The sequence below is a fragment of the Etheostoma spectabile genome, unplaced genomic scaffold, assembly GCF_008692095.1.
Source record: "Etheostoma spectabile isolate EspeVRDwgs_2016 unplaced genomic scaffold, UIUC_Espe_1.0 scaffold00004515, whole genome shotgun sequence".
Lineage (NCBI taxonomy): Eukaryota > Metazoa > Chordata > Actinopteri > Perciformes > Percidae > Etheostoma > Etheostoma spectabile.
The window spans coordinates 987-15,956 of NW_022603162.1; the positions used below are offsets into that span (position 1 = coordinate 987).

Genomic DNA, 14,970 nt, shown 5'->3' on the forward strand with positions numbered 1-14,970 from the left:
ACCCTTTATTCAATATATTCGACCAACAGTCCATAACCCAGATACATTCAGTTTACTATCATTAACGGCATAGAGAAAAGCATATTTTTGGAGAAGGCCGAGACAAATTTCCACTATGATGCAAAATAAAGTCTAATCTAACTGTAATCTTAATGAAGCAGCAAATCTGCTGAAAGCTGAAACTGAAATCTTTTGTAATTTTAGTTTGAAAATACCTCCACTTTGCATTATCTTAGATTCTTAGATGTAGTTTTCCCTTAAGCTTTATCAGATAACTTGTCTCAGCATTCCTATGGTCTTATTGGTTATATACATACAGTATATATCTACTGTAGACTATATTTATATTCCTCTTTGAGATTGGATGTTTGAATGCTCTATTGCTCATGATTTCTACTAATACGACGGCTGTGTTTTTCATATATCCTTACTATGTGGTAGAGTTTTACACATGTATATACTTCAATGTATAGCATAGACATAGTCAGTGTGGAATCTTTTGGTGCCATCAAATCTCTTACCCTGAAATGTTATTACCTCACTTGAAAGAGTGAGTAAAGAGTGGATCAAAAAAATTATACTCTATGAAAAATGTCCATTATCTTTTTTTTAAAGTATTGCCTCCTGCAGCAGTGATTTTGGGAGGGAAATGACACTGTGCATGCAGACTTGTCATGCACATACTGTAGCCATTCTCGGTTAAATTGTGTAGAACAATTTGTAGAAATGCTTTTCATTTGTTTTATATAAGTGATTTACATGGAGATTAAACACTACAAAAATCATGTATAAGCAAGTGTTTTTTTTTGTATTTTTGCTAAACATTGTTATGCTCACTCAGGCATTATGCACAACTTTTACTGCACTAAATTCAACCCACTAAATGGGATGAATTATTTTGCTTTCTGGGCTGCAAACTCAGCAATAATCAATGTATAATCATGTCAGTCTGTTATACCTGGGACCTCTACCTTGGAAGGAATAAAACAGATGTTTTTTTTTACTGGATGTAAATTAGCTTTTATTTAGAACTTATTATTATTATCATTACTATTATTTATTATTGAAATTGTTATTACTATTGACATGGCATGAGTTCCTTTGCAGCTACATTCAGAGGTCACAGTGGCCATTTGATTAAAGATTTGTGTGTGCCCTTTGTCTCTGTCCACAGATGGCCTCAGCAACAGCGACGTACGGGCAGAAGGAGTCTTCGGACCAAAACTTTGACTATATGTTCAGATCCTCATCATTGGCAACAGCAGTGTGGGCAAAACCTCCTTCTTGTTCCGCTACGCCGACGACTCCTTCACACCGGCCTTTGTCAGTACGGTGGGCATCGACTTCAAGGTGAAAACCATCTACAGGAATGACAAGAGGATCAAATTACAGATCTGGGTAAGACATCTGGACATGACGTGTTGAGTTGCTAGAAGGAAGTAAATCAAACTAAAATCTACAATCTTTTGCATGTATCCGGTGAATTGAAGTTGAATGAGTGAGTGCCATTAATTGATTTCTTCACTGTCACAAGCTTGTAGCTTTCTTCACTTTCTTCACCCGCTTATCAAACTATCACCTGCAGCTGGTCAACAGTGTTCCATGACTAGCTGCATTATCACATATGACTTTCGAGCCACGTTTTCCTGGCTTCCACCATGTTCCGGGTGCATTTGTCTGCATTTCTAAGATGAATCAGTTTGTGAATAGATTTGCTGACGTTGTCAAAGGTGTTCTGTAGTGTTATAGCTGGACAGTCAGTGCCTATACAGACACAAAGTGACTTATTTAGTCCCCAGGCATCAGTGTGCTTCAACTGCAGTGCCTGTTGGATGGTGGAATGTCTGAAACTCCCTCTACCTCACACATTTACACAACTGTCTCTTTCATGTGAATAACCGAGTGCAACACTATGAATGACTTCCAGGAAGGATTGTATGGCATTTTAGAGCAGCTATAAAAACTTTGCATTTGGTAGTCGGACAACGTGTTGTTCAAATTAGTCTGATATGAGCGTACCAGCGCCAACTCCACATCTGAATGTCGTTTCAAATAGCAGGGTTAGAAGGTGAGCTCAGCACACTTAAATGTTAGTTACGTTTATAAATGATGTCTAATAATACAGCAACCAACGTTTCATTAGATATTTCATAACATATTCAACAGAGCAGCAGAATCTGTGAAACACTGCCTTGTACTGCAGTTTTAATTATGTAACTATCCTCAGATTGCAGTAAACACATAAATCTGCACACCGTCCATAGTCTCAGCAGCTTGCTCCTTCAGCTGACCCTGGGAGGAGTAGACTGGAAACAATAGAAGTAATGACACAGCTTGTAACATGGATGTGCCTTCAGGAACAAACAGGGCAGTGGTTTTTGCATCAGAAATGTGTTGTCTCTTAAGGGTTAAGCAGTAAACACAATCAAAGAGCAGGGTAAAGACAGGCTGTTAGAGGAACTGGTGTACATCATAAAATAATTCCCACCCATACTGCAGCAGACAGAGCTGTGATGGTGAGCAGAGCAGTGTGCGTGTGTCTGTGTGTGTGTGTGTGTGTGTGTGTGTTATGTGTGTAGCGCTGTCTCTGTTGTCAGCCTTTGCCAGGTCTTGCCTCTGGTAAGGGAGACAGAATCGGCCAATCAGAGCACAAGAATTAGATGACTGGGTGCTGCTCTCCCCTCCCCCACTACTACACACATCTCACCCTAGTAGATATCCCCCCTCCCTTTCCCACACACACATACACACACGCACACAGGCGCACACACGCACACACACACACACACACACACACACACAAACACACACATTAACCCCCCCCATCTCTCAGCTCAATCTACTCAAGTAAAATAGGCTACTGTATATTTAGGTTTTCTTGTTTAGATAACCTTTTTTGGGTTTTGAGTCCACGTAGTGGCCGATTTACACTGTTTTTCTTGTAGTCCGCAATGTATCTTTGTTTTGACTCGTAATCCAATAAATTAAATTGATGTATCTATGAGTCCAGGAAGCAGGGAAAACAGGGAAAACATTGAATTTGGGTTTTCCCGAAGAGTTAAGATCACACAACATCACGGCAGGTGATCCTTATTCTAAGTCTCACCCCGACAAGTGATTATTGACTTAATGTTCGCAAATCTAAAATTTTCCCAGATTTATCTTTGTATCAGGGCTCGTGGTGAATGCAAAGACGAGTACTCCAATGTGTTCATTATGTAACACCACTCAGTGCTACCTACACTGACGTTTTAGGTATAGAGCTTGATGCTCTCATCCTGAGCAGCCTGCAGCACATTGAGTGGATGAGCAGGACATGAACTGCAGAACATATAACCAACAGTATGTCAGAGCTGCCGCTCTCTGATAATAAATGCCATTCTTATGCCCTGAGAATGATCGTGTGTGATTACACATCAACGAGCACAAGAAAAGAAAAGCTAAAAAGTGTATCTGTGTACAGTATGTTGTTTTTGTGTGTTTTTGTGTCCATACATAAGGACTGGATGGTTTGTCAGAGACTGCATGTTGCGGTCTATGTTACTGTATGTGTTTTCCCCAGAATTCCCTAGAAAGTTTGATAACAGGACATAGAACCGGGGTATTTGCCGTATATGTGGTGTGATGTGCTTACAATAGTAATTGTAAATTATTTAAATTAATCATTTATAACACTCTATAATGTAGTTGTAAGCAGTGTGTAAATACTCAGAAATGTTCAATGTACACCAAAAAGCTGCCTGCTTCCAGTAGAGCCAGTGATTGGTGTCTTGTTTTACTCTGTTTATCTCCACTGACAGCAGAGTGATGCGTGATGCCGTTGGACCAGAAGCTGCTCGGTTGGGTATCAGAGACACACCAGGCTTTAATTCCCTGAGCATTCATTAGGAATTAGCACTGACATTTAATCTCACCTCTGGGTTTGTGGCCAAGCAGAGAGAGAGCAAGGGAGGAGGAGACAGGCTCACTGTTTGTCAAAGCTTGCAGCAAAAATTAAGACAATAGAAGGAGATGATGAAGATTATAAAAACCACAAAAGGCATTTTAATATGCTGGCTGTACTGGTGCACATGGAAACAATGTGCCAGTCTGACATGTTAAATGTTTAAGCTTTCTTCAGGCTCAAGTATTTTGAAACCACAGCAGAGAACCCAAGTCGTTGTGTGGGGTAATCTGCAGGTCTTAAACATTTTAATCATTCTAAAATAACTTACTGAATCCACTCTCGTATCTGCAAAAGTATCTGCTCTGATAAAAAACACAGTTTGTTATTTGTAATTTCCTGTTGTCATGGGATTCTTTTGTTTTGTTTTTGTGTGTCAGGATAATACATCTTTAATGCAGGATACAAGGTCGGCATACATGACTCTACCTACTAAGGAATAGTGTTCCATAAACCAATCAAGGATTGTGTCTTTAAAAACAAGATCGGGTAGTGTAAAAAAGGATTAGACAACTCTAGAATTTGTCTTGAATTTCTGCACCTTGCAAATTCTACGTGCTTTATCATTTTACCAGTCAAATTCATTAAGTCAATCATTAAGTCAATGGTGTTTGAATCCCTGTTGCGGCTGTGGTTACACCCTCAGTGAGGAATATGGACAAATAGACTGTTTGAAGACAGAAAGGTTTATCCTCGACCAAATCTGTCAGAAGTCACTGTGAAATAGATTCTGTGAAATTTTAAGAAATAGTCAAAAACTAACTGCAGCTGTGTTGATGTTTTTGTCCAGGACACGGCGGGTCAGGAGCGTTACCGCACCATCACCACTGCCTACTATCGAGGAGCCATGGGCTTCATCCTCATGTATGACATCACTAACGAGGAGTCCTTTAACGCCGTCCAGGACTGGTACGTGATGAGAGTGTAAACTGACACCATGGAGCTTTACCTGTGAGAGGGAGCGCTGTGTGTGCAGGATGGATCAAGTGGTAGATAACCAGTGGAAATAGATGTACTGTAAAGATACGAATGATTGATGAACAGGGCATGCGGTTCAAGTTTCTGTATGTATTAGTTTTGTCTCCTGCCTGTACTTTGGCTCTGTTTGTTATTTTGTTTGTCCTTAAAGAAAAAGTCTAGTTTTTAAAGTTTATCCTGACTATATTTAGACCTACTCTAATAGAGTAGGTCAAAGTCTAGCGTTTTATTTTCACTGTGACCTCATCCTTTTCACCATACTGGACACAGCTGTTCCTTTCCATCTCCATCTACTTCATGTTTAAAAAGAAAGTGAAACTGCATTTTCACCAATGAGATCTGTTACGATGGCTGAGTAGGAACACACAGGAGGAGAGGACGAAGGTGTTACAAATGGGGTTCTTTGTGCCCTATTTTAACAAAAGCAACCGCACTGACAAAATAGTCAGGCAGTGAGGTCGAATTACATGCTGCCCGATTCTTATTTTAGATGGGAAATAATAGTCACATCTAAGTTTCGTCTTTCAGGATGGGATTTTGTAACGGTGCTCAATCACTTGGTTTAAAGACTGTTCCATTTTTTTTACTGGATACACTTATTTAGAAAACGTGTGAGAGGAATAATCCAGACTTCAGGTTACATTCAGCCTGCAGTCTGATCACAGTCTCACAGTTTCCTCTTTGACTGCTGGGTGTGTTGGCTTCCAGGTCGACTCAGATTAAGACGTACTCGTGGGACAATGCCCAGGTGCTGCTGGTAGGGAACAAGTGCGACATGGAGGACGAGCGAGTGGTGGGCGGAGATAGAGGTCGACAGCTGTCTGATCACCTCGGTGAGTTCATGGTGTACACACACGCACACGCACGCACGCACACACACACACAAATATACACTTTATACAGCTCCTTGTTATGTACACTGACCTAAAGTGAATAGATGGACAGGCAGAAGGTTTAGCCTGATAATGTTAAACTATGCAGTTGCACAAAGACCACGTCCACATTAATTTACATCCACAACATTCCACTTCCGGGATTGTTTTGTAGCCGTTTGGAATTTTGGCCTTATTTCACTCTTGTCATCTGGATGTCCGTTACCTTCTACTTTCCTTGTGTTGGAGTTTTAAACTCTGGTCAATTTATGAGGACTTTGGTTACCTGGTCCTCAGATCTCTGCAGGGTAAATCCTGACAGCTAGCTAGACTGTCTGTCCAATCAGAGTTTTCTGTTGCACGACTAAAACAGCTTTGAACGTACACATATTCCACCAAAACAAGTCCCTTCCTGGCACTGTCGGGTGCTTACCATGTCGATTGTGATTGGTTAAAAGAAATGCCAATAAACCCGAGCACCTTTTTCTTCCTTTCCAAAATGCTGTGTTGACTAGCCAGACCCTCCTTGGCAGTGCTGTAAAGGAAGGTTTGGCAAAGCAAGAATACGTCCCCATTAAACCTCTCTGACCATCTTCCACACCCTGTTTCCTCTCCAGGTTTTGAGTTCTTCGAGGCCAGCGCCAAGGACAACATCAATGTGAAGCAGACCTTTGAGCGCCTGGTCGACATCATCTGTGAAAAGATGTCCGAGAGCCTGGATGCCGGAGATCCCGCCGTCACAGGGGCCAAACAGGGACCCCAGCTGACAGAGCAGCCTGCTCCTCCTCACCAGGACTGTGCATGTTAAAGCTGACTACTTCCCCTAAACCCTTTTCCTCCCACTTTCCTCCTTGTCCTCCTTCAGCTGGACCCTGGGACCTCGGGTCAAATACTCCCAACACCCCTTTCACTCACTTTCCTGCTTCTTTCTGTAACCTAGTAAGGATCATTGGCTGAGGGGCACAAGAACCTGGTTAAAAAGTGTCTGAAATGCTCTGAGCTGCTGGTGGACCATTGCTAGAGGCATGGTTGCTCCTCTTAAAAGAGCTAAAAGGTGATTGTTTGATCAGGGCGGGTGTTTATCTGATGCCAAAGAAAGTTCAATCAAAATACAGTGTTCAGACTCTTTGCAAACCAGGTTCTTGAAGGTTCCCGATCCATCTTTCGTTGTCTCCCTGTTCCTCAGTGTGGTTTTACAAGAAGGATTTGACGGCGTCCGTCCTCAGAGTGCCATTTAAATCCTTCCAATGTTTACAGTACTTTGTTTCACGTTAGTCAAATTTCTTGAAAGGTTTTCAGCCTTGGATGCAGTGACCGAGAAAGCCACGGTGGAGTTGATGTGGGAGGGATGATGCGGCTGAAATTTGCTCCATACTGATGTGTTCATTTCTTTTAAGATTCTAGATGCACACAGAATCAAACATACATGTATCGGTATCTGTTTCATTTGTTGGGTCACCTGGTATCTACACATGAAAATTGCAGGTATACTGTAAGTGTTTTGTTTTCATCAGTCATCTGAGCCTTTTCATTTGGCCTTTTTTATGTTTTTGTATTCTGGAGCCCCATTTATTCTGTCGACACTGGGTGGGGAAAAATATGAACAAGAAAGAGCTACGTAAAAAAATTGCAAAAATATTTAGAGACACATTTTATTTAATTATTTATTACTTTTAATGTACATATACATGTTGTGTAATATATATAATATCTACAGGTATGCATTTCTTAAAATGCATTTCTTGAAAGGAATTTAAAAGTTTAAAGTTCTATGAGGATAGTATTAAATATAAGAGGTCTATGTTGTTGGTTTGTTTGGATGATGTGTGGAATTGTTTGCACCCTCGGCAGCTCTTCAGTGAGTCGTTTTATTTCCCTCTCGGTTTTGTCTCATGCTGCCTTCCAGGGACGTCAGAAATTCAAACTTCCAGCTTAGAAAATACAGTGGAATGACCCTTTGAGTCTGAATTACCAATCAGAAAATCACTAAAATGTTGGTCATTCGCCAAACCACTCAGTGTGATTTCCAGCACTACTGCTAATAAAGGGAAGCATTTTAAAATGTCTCTTATATAAGAAGAAGGCGCTTGCTGTATAAACTTTGTGCTGCATCATAAATCCTTTATGCCAGACAGCAACTGCAGTACAGCTGACATCAAGTAACATTTAAAATAAAGATTTGAGCTTTCAGAAAGCTCAAATCTTTATTTTATTTTACTCCTTGATGAGCAATAACATTGATGCTTTTTGTCCCAACAGCCTCAACATGTTTATTGTTCCTGCTGTCGCTAACAGAAAACATAAAGATATAAGAATATCTGAAATAGCATTTTGTGTAATACAGTTGTGCAGTTGTGCTTACTTACAATGCTACACGTTGATATTCCAGTATTTAATATCAGGCAGAGAAAATCCTGCTGGGGATGCAAAGGATTGAGGTTGAAATGACGTGATTATTACAACAGACCATTTATGACTCAGACTCAAATTCAACAAATTTAGTTTTCATCTTCCTGAGAGCTGTTTGGATATTCACAGCTACTTTATCAAATATCAAATTTTCCTGTAACAATAATCATTCAAACATTTCATCATTCTTTAAAATATGATGGAATGGCTTTGGAGGATGCAAACAGCGTTGTTTTGTTAGATACTTTTATGGTATTCTGCTATTATCAAATAGTTTGACCCATAGAGGGAGTGAAAGGAAACATCAGGAGAGAATAGGATGACATGTGTGACATACAGCCAACACTTAGGAATTTAATGGTTCCTCGCTTTGTGACAAACAGCCCACAGTAAGCAACTTCTTCAGGATCAGTATTACATTCTGTTTGTGCAATGCTATCTCCAATGTTCAGTCTTCAGGAGACGTACAAACAGCACTGTTTAACAAGCATCAAACAGCTGGAGGCTGATATGTTCACAGACCAGGTAGCTGTTGCGTTTCTGCCACTAGTTTCAAATCAATGCAGGAATTAAATATTTTGTTCTGAGGTTTTCTTGGCTCCAACCACTCCACATTTCTGCTAACAGCTGTTTTTACAGTAAGTCCACATGGCATCCTTCATTATGGGTGTACATTACTACACCAAACACTCAGAAGATGTTTGGACCCTTGTCTGAATAGAGTTTCCACAGTTAAAACTGGTTTGCCGGGTATTTGCTCTTTTCACTTCACCAGAGATTGCTGTAGAAGCAGCTCACTGTTTTTGCTGTAGGACGCCATAATGAGCAGTGTGACCAAATTTAAAACTGTAATAAAACAAATCCTGCTTGGAGGACTGAAGTGAACTTGGGTAATTTAGAAATCATTCTTATTGTTATGTCATTGATATGCCAGGCTTGCTGGTGGGCAATGCATACCTTTTGCAGTAAAAACAGAGATAAAGAGGATGGATTGAGGGGGCAAAGCACTACACAAGTCACTGTCAACACCATCAACTTCTTAAACAAAGTGACTCTGACTATGTGACTGAAGAAAATATAATTCAGAAAAGCATTTATTTTGAGAGTAATTGTTGCATTAATTAACTATCAAGTGTAGCATACCAACCTGAAATCACAGATGTGCCACTGACTTTCAAAGTCTGAGGCCCCAGTTAAAGTGCCCCACCAAAGTATTAATTATTATAAAGGAGTGATGATCACGACAAACCTGGGAGACGATTTTGATCCTGCATACATTTTACTTCTTACTGGTTGTGACTGTTTCTTTTCCGGTAAAATACAAACTTTTCAACTGTTCTCCTTTCTAAAGCGTCTTCCTCTCTATATAAACCACATCTGTAAATATGGGATCTTTGAGTCATATGTGTGGATTGTGTTGTATCGACTAAGGCTTGCAACAATGAAAAAAAAGACAGTAAAAACCTAAAAAAAAACAAATAAACAGCCATGTTGTACTGTATCTGCATTCATTACTAGGCTTGCTTGTGAATGAATGTGTTACTCTGTTACATAAGCAATACACATTACAGTATCTACAACAAAAAAAGTCATCAAGCTTGGTAGAAGTTGCCGACCTTAGATCTTCTACTAGCACAAAGAAACATACTGCAAATGGTCTCGTACTGCCTCTTCACATCCTTCTCAGTTTGGGCCATGAAGGTGAGAGAATATGCTGTGGATGTTTTTATCTGTACTTTGTGGTAAAACAATAAAAACGTTACTAACAATTAGTTGATTCTTGTTTTTGAAGATTTACAAGATTTTGTTCCTTTTGTTGGTGAGATGGGTACTGTTACCTGCTACTTCTAATGAGGTTAAAATCCCAATATTAACTGATATCATGTATGCATACTAACTGAAAAAACACTTGTGCTGCATCATGAATGTTGTTTTAACCCTAGAAAGTAAAGTTGAAATTCAGATTTTCTTTTGACTAATCACATTTTTTGGTGTCATGAAAGCTCAAAGTCTTTCATGTTGATGGCAAATGTTTTCCCAAAATGTCGTCCCAACTGCCTCAAGATGTCAATGTTCCACTTTTTGCTGTCAGACGATGTATAAATATACTGTACAGCTACAAGCTCTTTAGAGTTGTTGCTAAATGCGCACAGATTTGTACTTGGCCAGTAAGTGTTCAAAATATTTGTGCAAAGTGATCCTGTCATCAAGTCTAGACTAACCAGGTGAATGCATGTAAAAACCACAATCAAAAGTAACTCTTTTGTTACATTAGATTTTCCCAATAAATAACCATCATATGAGCAAAGGATATAATATCACAAGTGACAGGGGCAGGCATAAAGGGAGACAAGAGGAAGTGTATTATTAGCTTCTGGTTTTGCAGTTAGTTAACTGATGTTTTGTCAAAATCCCATCTATTCCTGCCTCAGAGTGACTGACAACATACTACCTTCCTACCTTTCAGGTCAACATGCCCAAACATTTCTGTTTCTACAGTATATTTCCACTCAGCTGAATCATGAAATGTTTTTGTCTCTCTGTTACATGGCTTTTGAAATTGTACACAGTTATTGTCCGTGAGGGAGGCCTCCATTGCCCCATTAGGGCTCTACTGTATATGCCTTTCAGCTTCACGTTTTCCTTCAACTGGACTCTTATTAGGATGAAAAATATATATTTAGGCCATAATTAGACACTAAAGTCAAAAACGATATGCACTATATATATTATAATATGTATTATCCAATTCACAAAAGTTTCTTGAACTGTGGTCAGACAAGAGCATCTTGCTCATTATACTGTAGGTGGACAACACTGACTGGCTAACATCAAAAGGCAACCCAGTGTTTACTGAAAAGGCTGATATAATTAGTATTTTGGTCTAACCCTGATTTTAAGGACCCCTACATAGATGTGGATAAAGATAACAACATTTAATAACAGTATGTTGTAAGGAACCTCATCTAATGAGATTTATTCTACCTTGCTAAGGACTCAATAAAACACAAATAAATCAGCCATACAGACCCAATGATCACATTGTTATGGGCTGACATCTGTTCAACGACATGCAAAATCAAACTCATTCTCTTCCAGATCCTTCAATGTGTCAGAACTGTCCAAACATCTTCACCAAAAATGTAATTTCAACCAATTCCTCAATTAACCAGCAGAGGGAGAAAGACACCAGGGTGATGATGTGATGCAACTGTCCACACAGACGTGTGGACACACACACACACACACACACACACACACACACACACACACACACACACACACACACACACACACAACACACACACACACACAGAATCCATCCTATTACACAATCACTATTTCGGTCTCCATTAGAGGAACAACTATAAATGTACTACTTATCAAAATAATGTAGCCTACATTAAATGATCCAGAAAAAATAATCACTATTGTTTATAATGATATTGTGTTGAGTTTTAGCTGTTGCCAGTTATAGTTTTAATTTTCTGTTGGCACTGCCACAGAACCCTCAAAATAATTTCTCACTGTCTTTATGTTTAAAACATTAATTAATAAACAGAATTTTCCATGTCATTCTTGGAGTAGTGCAATGAAAGACAAAACTGATTCTTCAGTCAGCCTAGTTAGTTGAATACCTTTATGAATCTGAACATCATCGTCTTAAAATGAATGGCTATAGTGGGCTATGTCTTGATTTTGACCACCTTCTTTGGAGAACCACATAAGGGTCCACTAACCTCCACTAACAGCTCCTTCACTGTTACACACACTGACTTAGACCTATGATTTCACAAAAGGCATGCAAATATGAGAGTTTTGTCAAAATGGAGGAAACAGTGTTTATTGCCAAGCAGCATTTAATTCAGGACAAAGCAGCATACAGCCAAACAACTGTAGGCTTGAGTTGGCAGCAACAGTCAGTGCAACGAAAAAGGTTACGTTCTTCACATTAAAACCAGAACACAATGAAATAGGGACACAGTAGAGTAAAAAATAGATAAAAACATGTGTTTGTAAAGAGTAAAGATTATAAACACTGATTAATTGCACCCTTTGACACCCAGCTGTGGGCAACATTCGAGTATGTAAACATCATGCAAATTGTTCCCTATAAATAAATGGTAAATGGTCTAAGCTAGGTCATATTTTACATATCAAATGTGGGTGTATGTGCATTTTTTCTTACAGACACTTTCTAATATATTCAGGGTATCTGTGTCATAAATATTATATTAATATTAGCTTAAGTTTGGATAAATATTATAAATCAGTTTGGTCCATGTTTGAAACTTTATACAGACACGGCAAGCCTGTAAACATTTTTTACAGAAAAAAAATCTCTAATTTTGTGCTTTCTGTCATTAAAGTTGAGCACAATGCATATAACCAATGAGGGCTGCCTCTTTCTCTCATCAGGAAAGCCCAAAGCCAAAGTCAATTAAAGGAAACTGCAGTTTAATGCAGCTTTGTTCATCAATACAATATACGAGGTAGAACGGGATTCCATACATCGACCATGTTAAAAGGCTCTGAATTTCGGCATATATCCAAAAAACAATGTCTGATTTGTGCTCTCCGTTGGGTGGAGGCGACTGTGGAGGAAGGTGGATCCTGGTAATTAGGCCTAGGCTACTTTACGAATTAAAATGTATCCTATAATCTGTTGCCCAAATACTGCTGAAGAGTCTTGTTATCACCATTTATCTTGAATTGGGCTCTAGCCTACCCTATTATTTACATATAGCCGATGCTCAAAACCACCAACCAATTAATAATAGCCTACATTTGGCCTACGTGAGCTGCATTATTTTCACTGGGAACAGCACACATCGGGGCTACGCTATACAATACAGAAATACCAACATTAAGAAAGTCCATGAAGCTTATATGCTGGTCGGTAGCCCAATGCAGGTCTGTCCTTCCGACTAGTGCACCTGCACTTCGTGTGGTAGCAGCTGGCAGCCGCTGTTGACATGGTTGAGGACTCTCTGTTTCAGCTGCGCCACTTGATCCCTTAGCAGGCTAGCCGTTGAGGCCAGATCGGTGTTGTGGCTTTTCAGCGATTTGACCTTGTCCTCCAGCCTCGAGATCCGCTCCAGTTTGCGCATCCGACACTTGGAGGCTGCAATCCGGTTCCTGAGCCTCTTCCTCTCGGCTTTCATGTGCTCCTGTGAGTCATTGTCGATGGGAGACAGCGGCGGGCTCTCCCCGAAGCTCTGAACGTCGGGGACCGTCTGAGGCTCCTCCTTCGGTGGCTGGACCGAGACAGCTCCGGCGGGGCTGCCCCCAAATGATGCGAAGGAGGAGGCGGAAAGGGACTGTGTCCGTGGAGTAGTTGACAGTGGTTTCCATTGGCCCGATACCGTAACTGTTCAAGTTCGTATACACCGGTAGGTCCGGCTGGATGGTGACCGGGGCGATGTTAGCGCCCAGATCCAGGCTGCTGTTCGTCTGCCCGGCTCCGTTCAGCTGGTTCTGCTTGTGCAAGTCCTCCAACGCCTTCACAAAGCCTCAGCGAACTCCTGCTCGTCCGTTATCGTCTTCGGGTAGAGGAACTGGGGGCTTGTTGGTGTCGTAGTGACCATACCGTTGGACTGGATGATAAGCCTCTCCAGCTCCGGGGAGGCCAGTTTGAGCAGCCCCAGGTCCGGAGAGCCTAGGATGGTCTCGGCGTCGCGGAGATGCGGTTTGAGGTTTGCCTCGTCCGTCAGGCTCGAGTGAATATCCTTCTTCATCATTATGTCAGTGGATAATGATAAACGACAAGTCCTAACGTTACTGCTCAACACTCCCTCACAGTGGTGCCCTGCCCATAACCTCACAGAAATGAACAGCAGTAGTGTAATAATATAGCTTTAATTGATTTGTCTAACAGTCTACTTTACTGAAAGCCTTGCCAGACTTATGTTCTCGAGCAGGATCTGAGTAGGCTACTGAACGCCCGCGCGCACCGCCGCGAGCTTTTCTAGGCTGGCACGTTCCATTATGTCACATCGGCGCGCATTGGCCAGAAATTACGTTTTCCAATATTTCATTGAAATAATGGAGGAACCAAGCAGAGAGGAGGAGGAGACACGAAAAAAATGTCATTCTTCGCTCCATTCCGGATACATACGTTTCAACTGTAGACCTACTTCTAATCTAGTTTTATAGATTACAGTCTATTATAGTCTATTCTTAAATAAAATGGAACAGTGGCTGTTTGATCGATCTTTCTGAAAACACGTTGAATAATTCAGGTTATAGGTAGCTATCTTATTATGGTCATTCTTGGAATAAAGTTTATCTCGAGAGCAGGTCAATTTTATGAATATGGTCATTTACCAATTTAGCTTTTATTCTGCTTTTGTTGCTTCAACTTTAGAAACGAAAAACAATGTCAGGAAAAAATGTTTAGGGGCACACCCAAGGGGGTTTCACCCATTCCAGTTATAGATTTCTGTTCAGGTTGAAATGGTGCTGGGTTATGCTGGTAATTAGCAGACCTTAGCTCATAAAAGAGTCACTTAATGTGTAATATTTGAAGTTAAGTATTTGAAATTCAACTAACATAAATGTTTGTAATGACTCTCAATGTGTTAAAGTAACTGTCAGACAACACAATGGCGTTTAGCAGAGCATACAGGATTCACTCATCCTAGGCTAGTTATATTTCTCCATAGCAACTGAGCATCTTCTGAGGAAGACTGAGAGATGTGCTTAAACGTGCTAGGGGAGATGTAGGCTAAATGTGTGTTAAGACTTTGTATGAGTTATTCATATTCT

The 14,970-nt window shown here is 40.3% G+C and overlaps 1 protein-coding gene and 1 pseudogene across 1 annotated transcript; one reads left to right on the forward strand and one right to left on the reverse strand.

The window, feature by feature from the left end:
* Positions 1-1,159: 1,159 nt before the first annotated feature.
* Positions 1,160-6,839, forward strand: LOC116677185 (ras-related protein Rab-3A-like). Its single transcript, XM_032507837.1, is given in 5 exon segments — positions 1,160-1,238; positions 1,241-1,398; positions 4,734-4,852; positions 5,630-5,754; positions 6,411-6,839. Coding segments are annotated over 5 exon segments (657 nt in total). The 5' UTR covers positions 1,160-1,174; the 3' UTR covers positions 6,602-6,839.
* Positions 6,840-12,030: 5,191 nt separating this feature from the next.
* On the reverse strand, positions 12,031-14,169 carry LOC116677186 (transcription factor jun-D-like; annotated as a pseudogene).
* Positions 14,170-14,970: the final 801 nt, after the last annotated feature.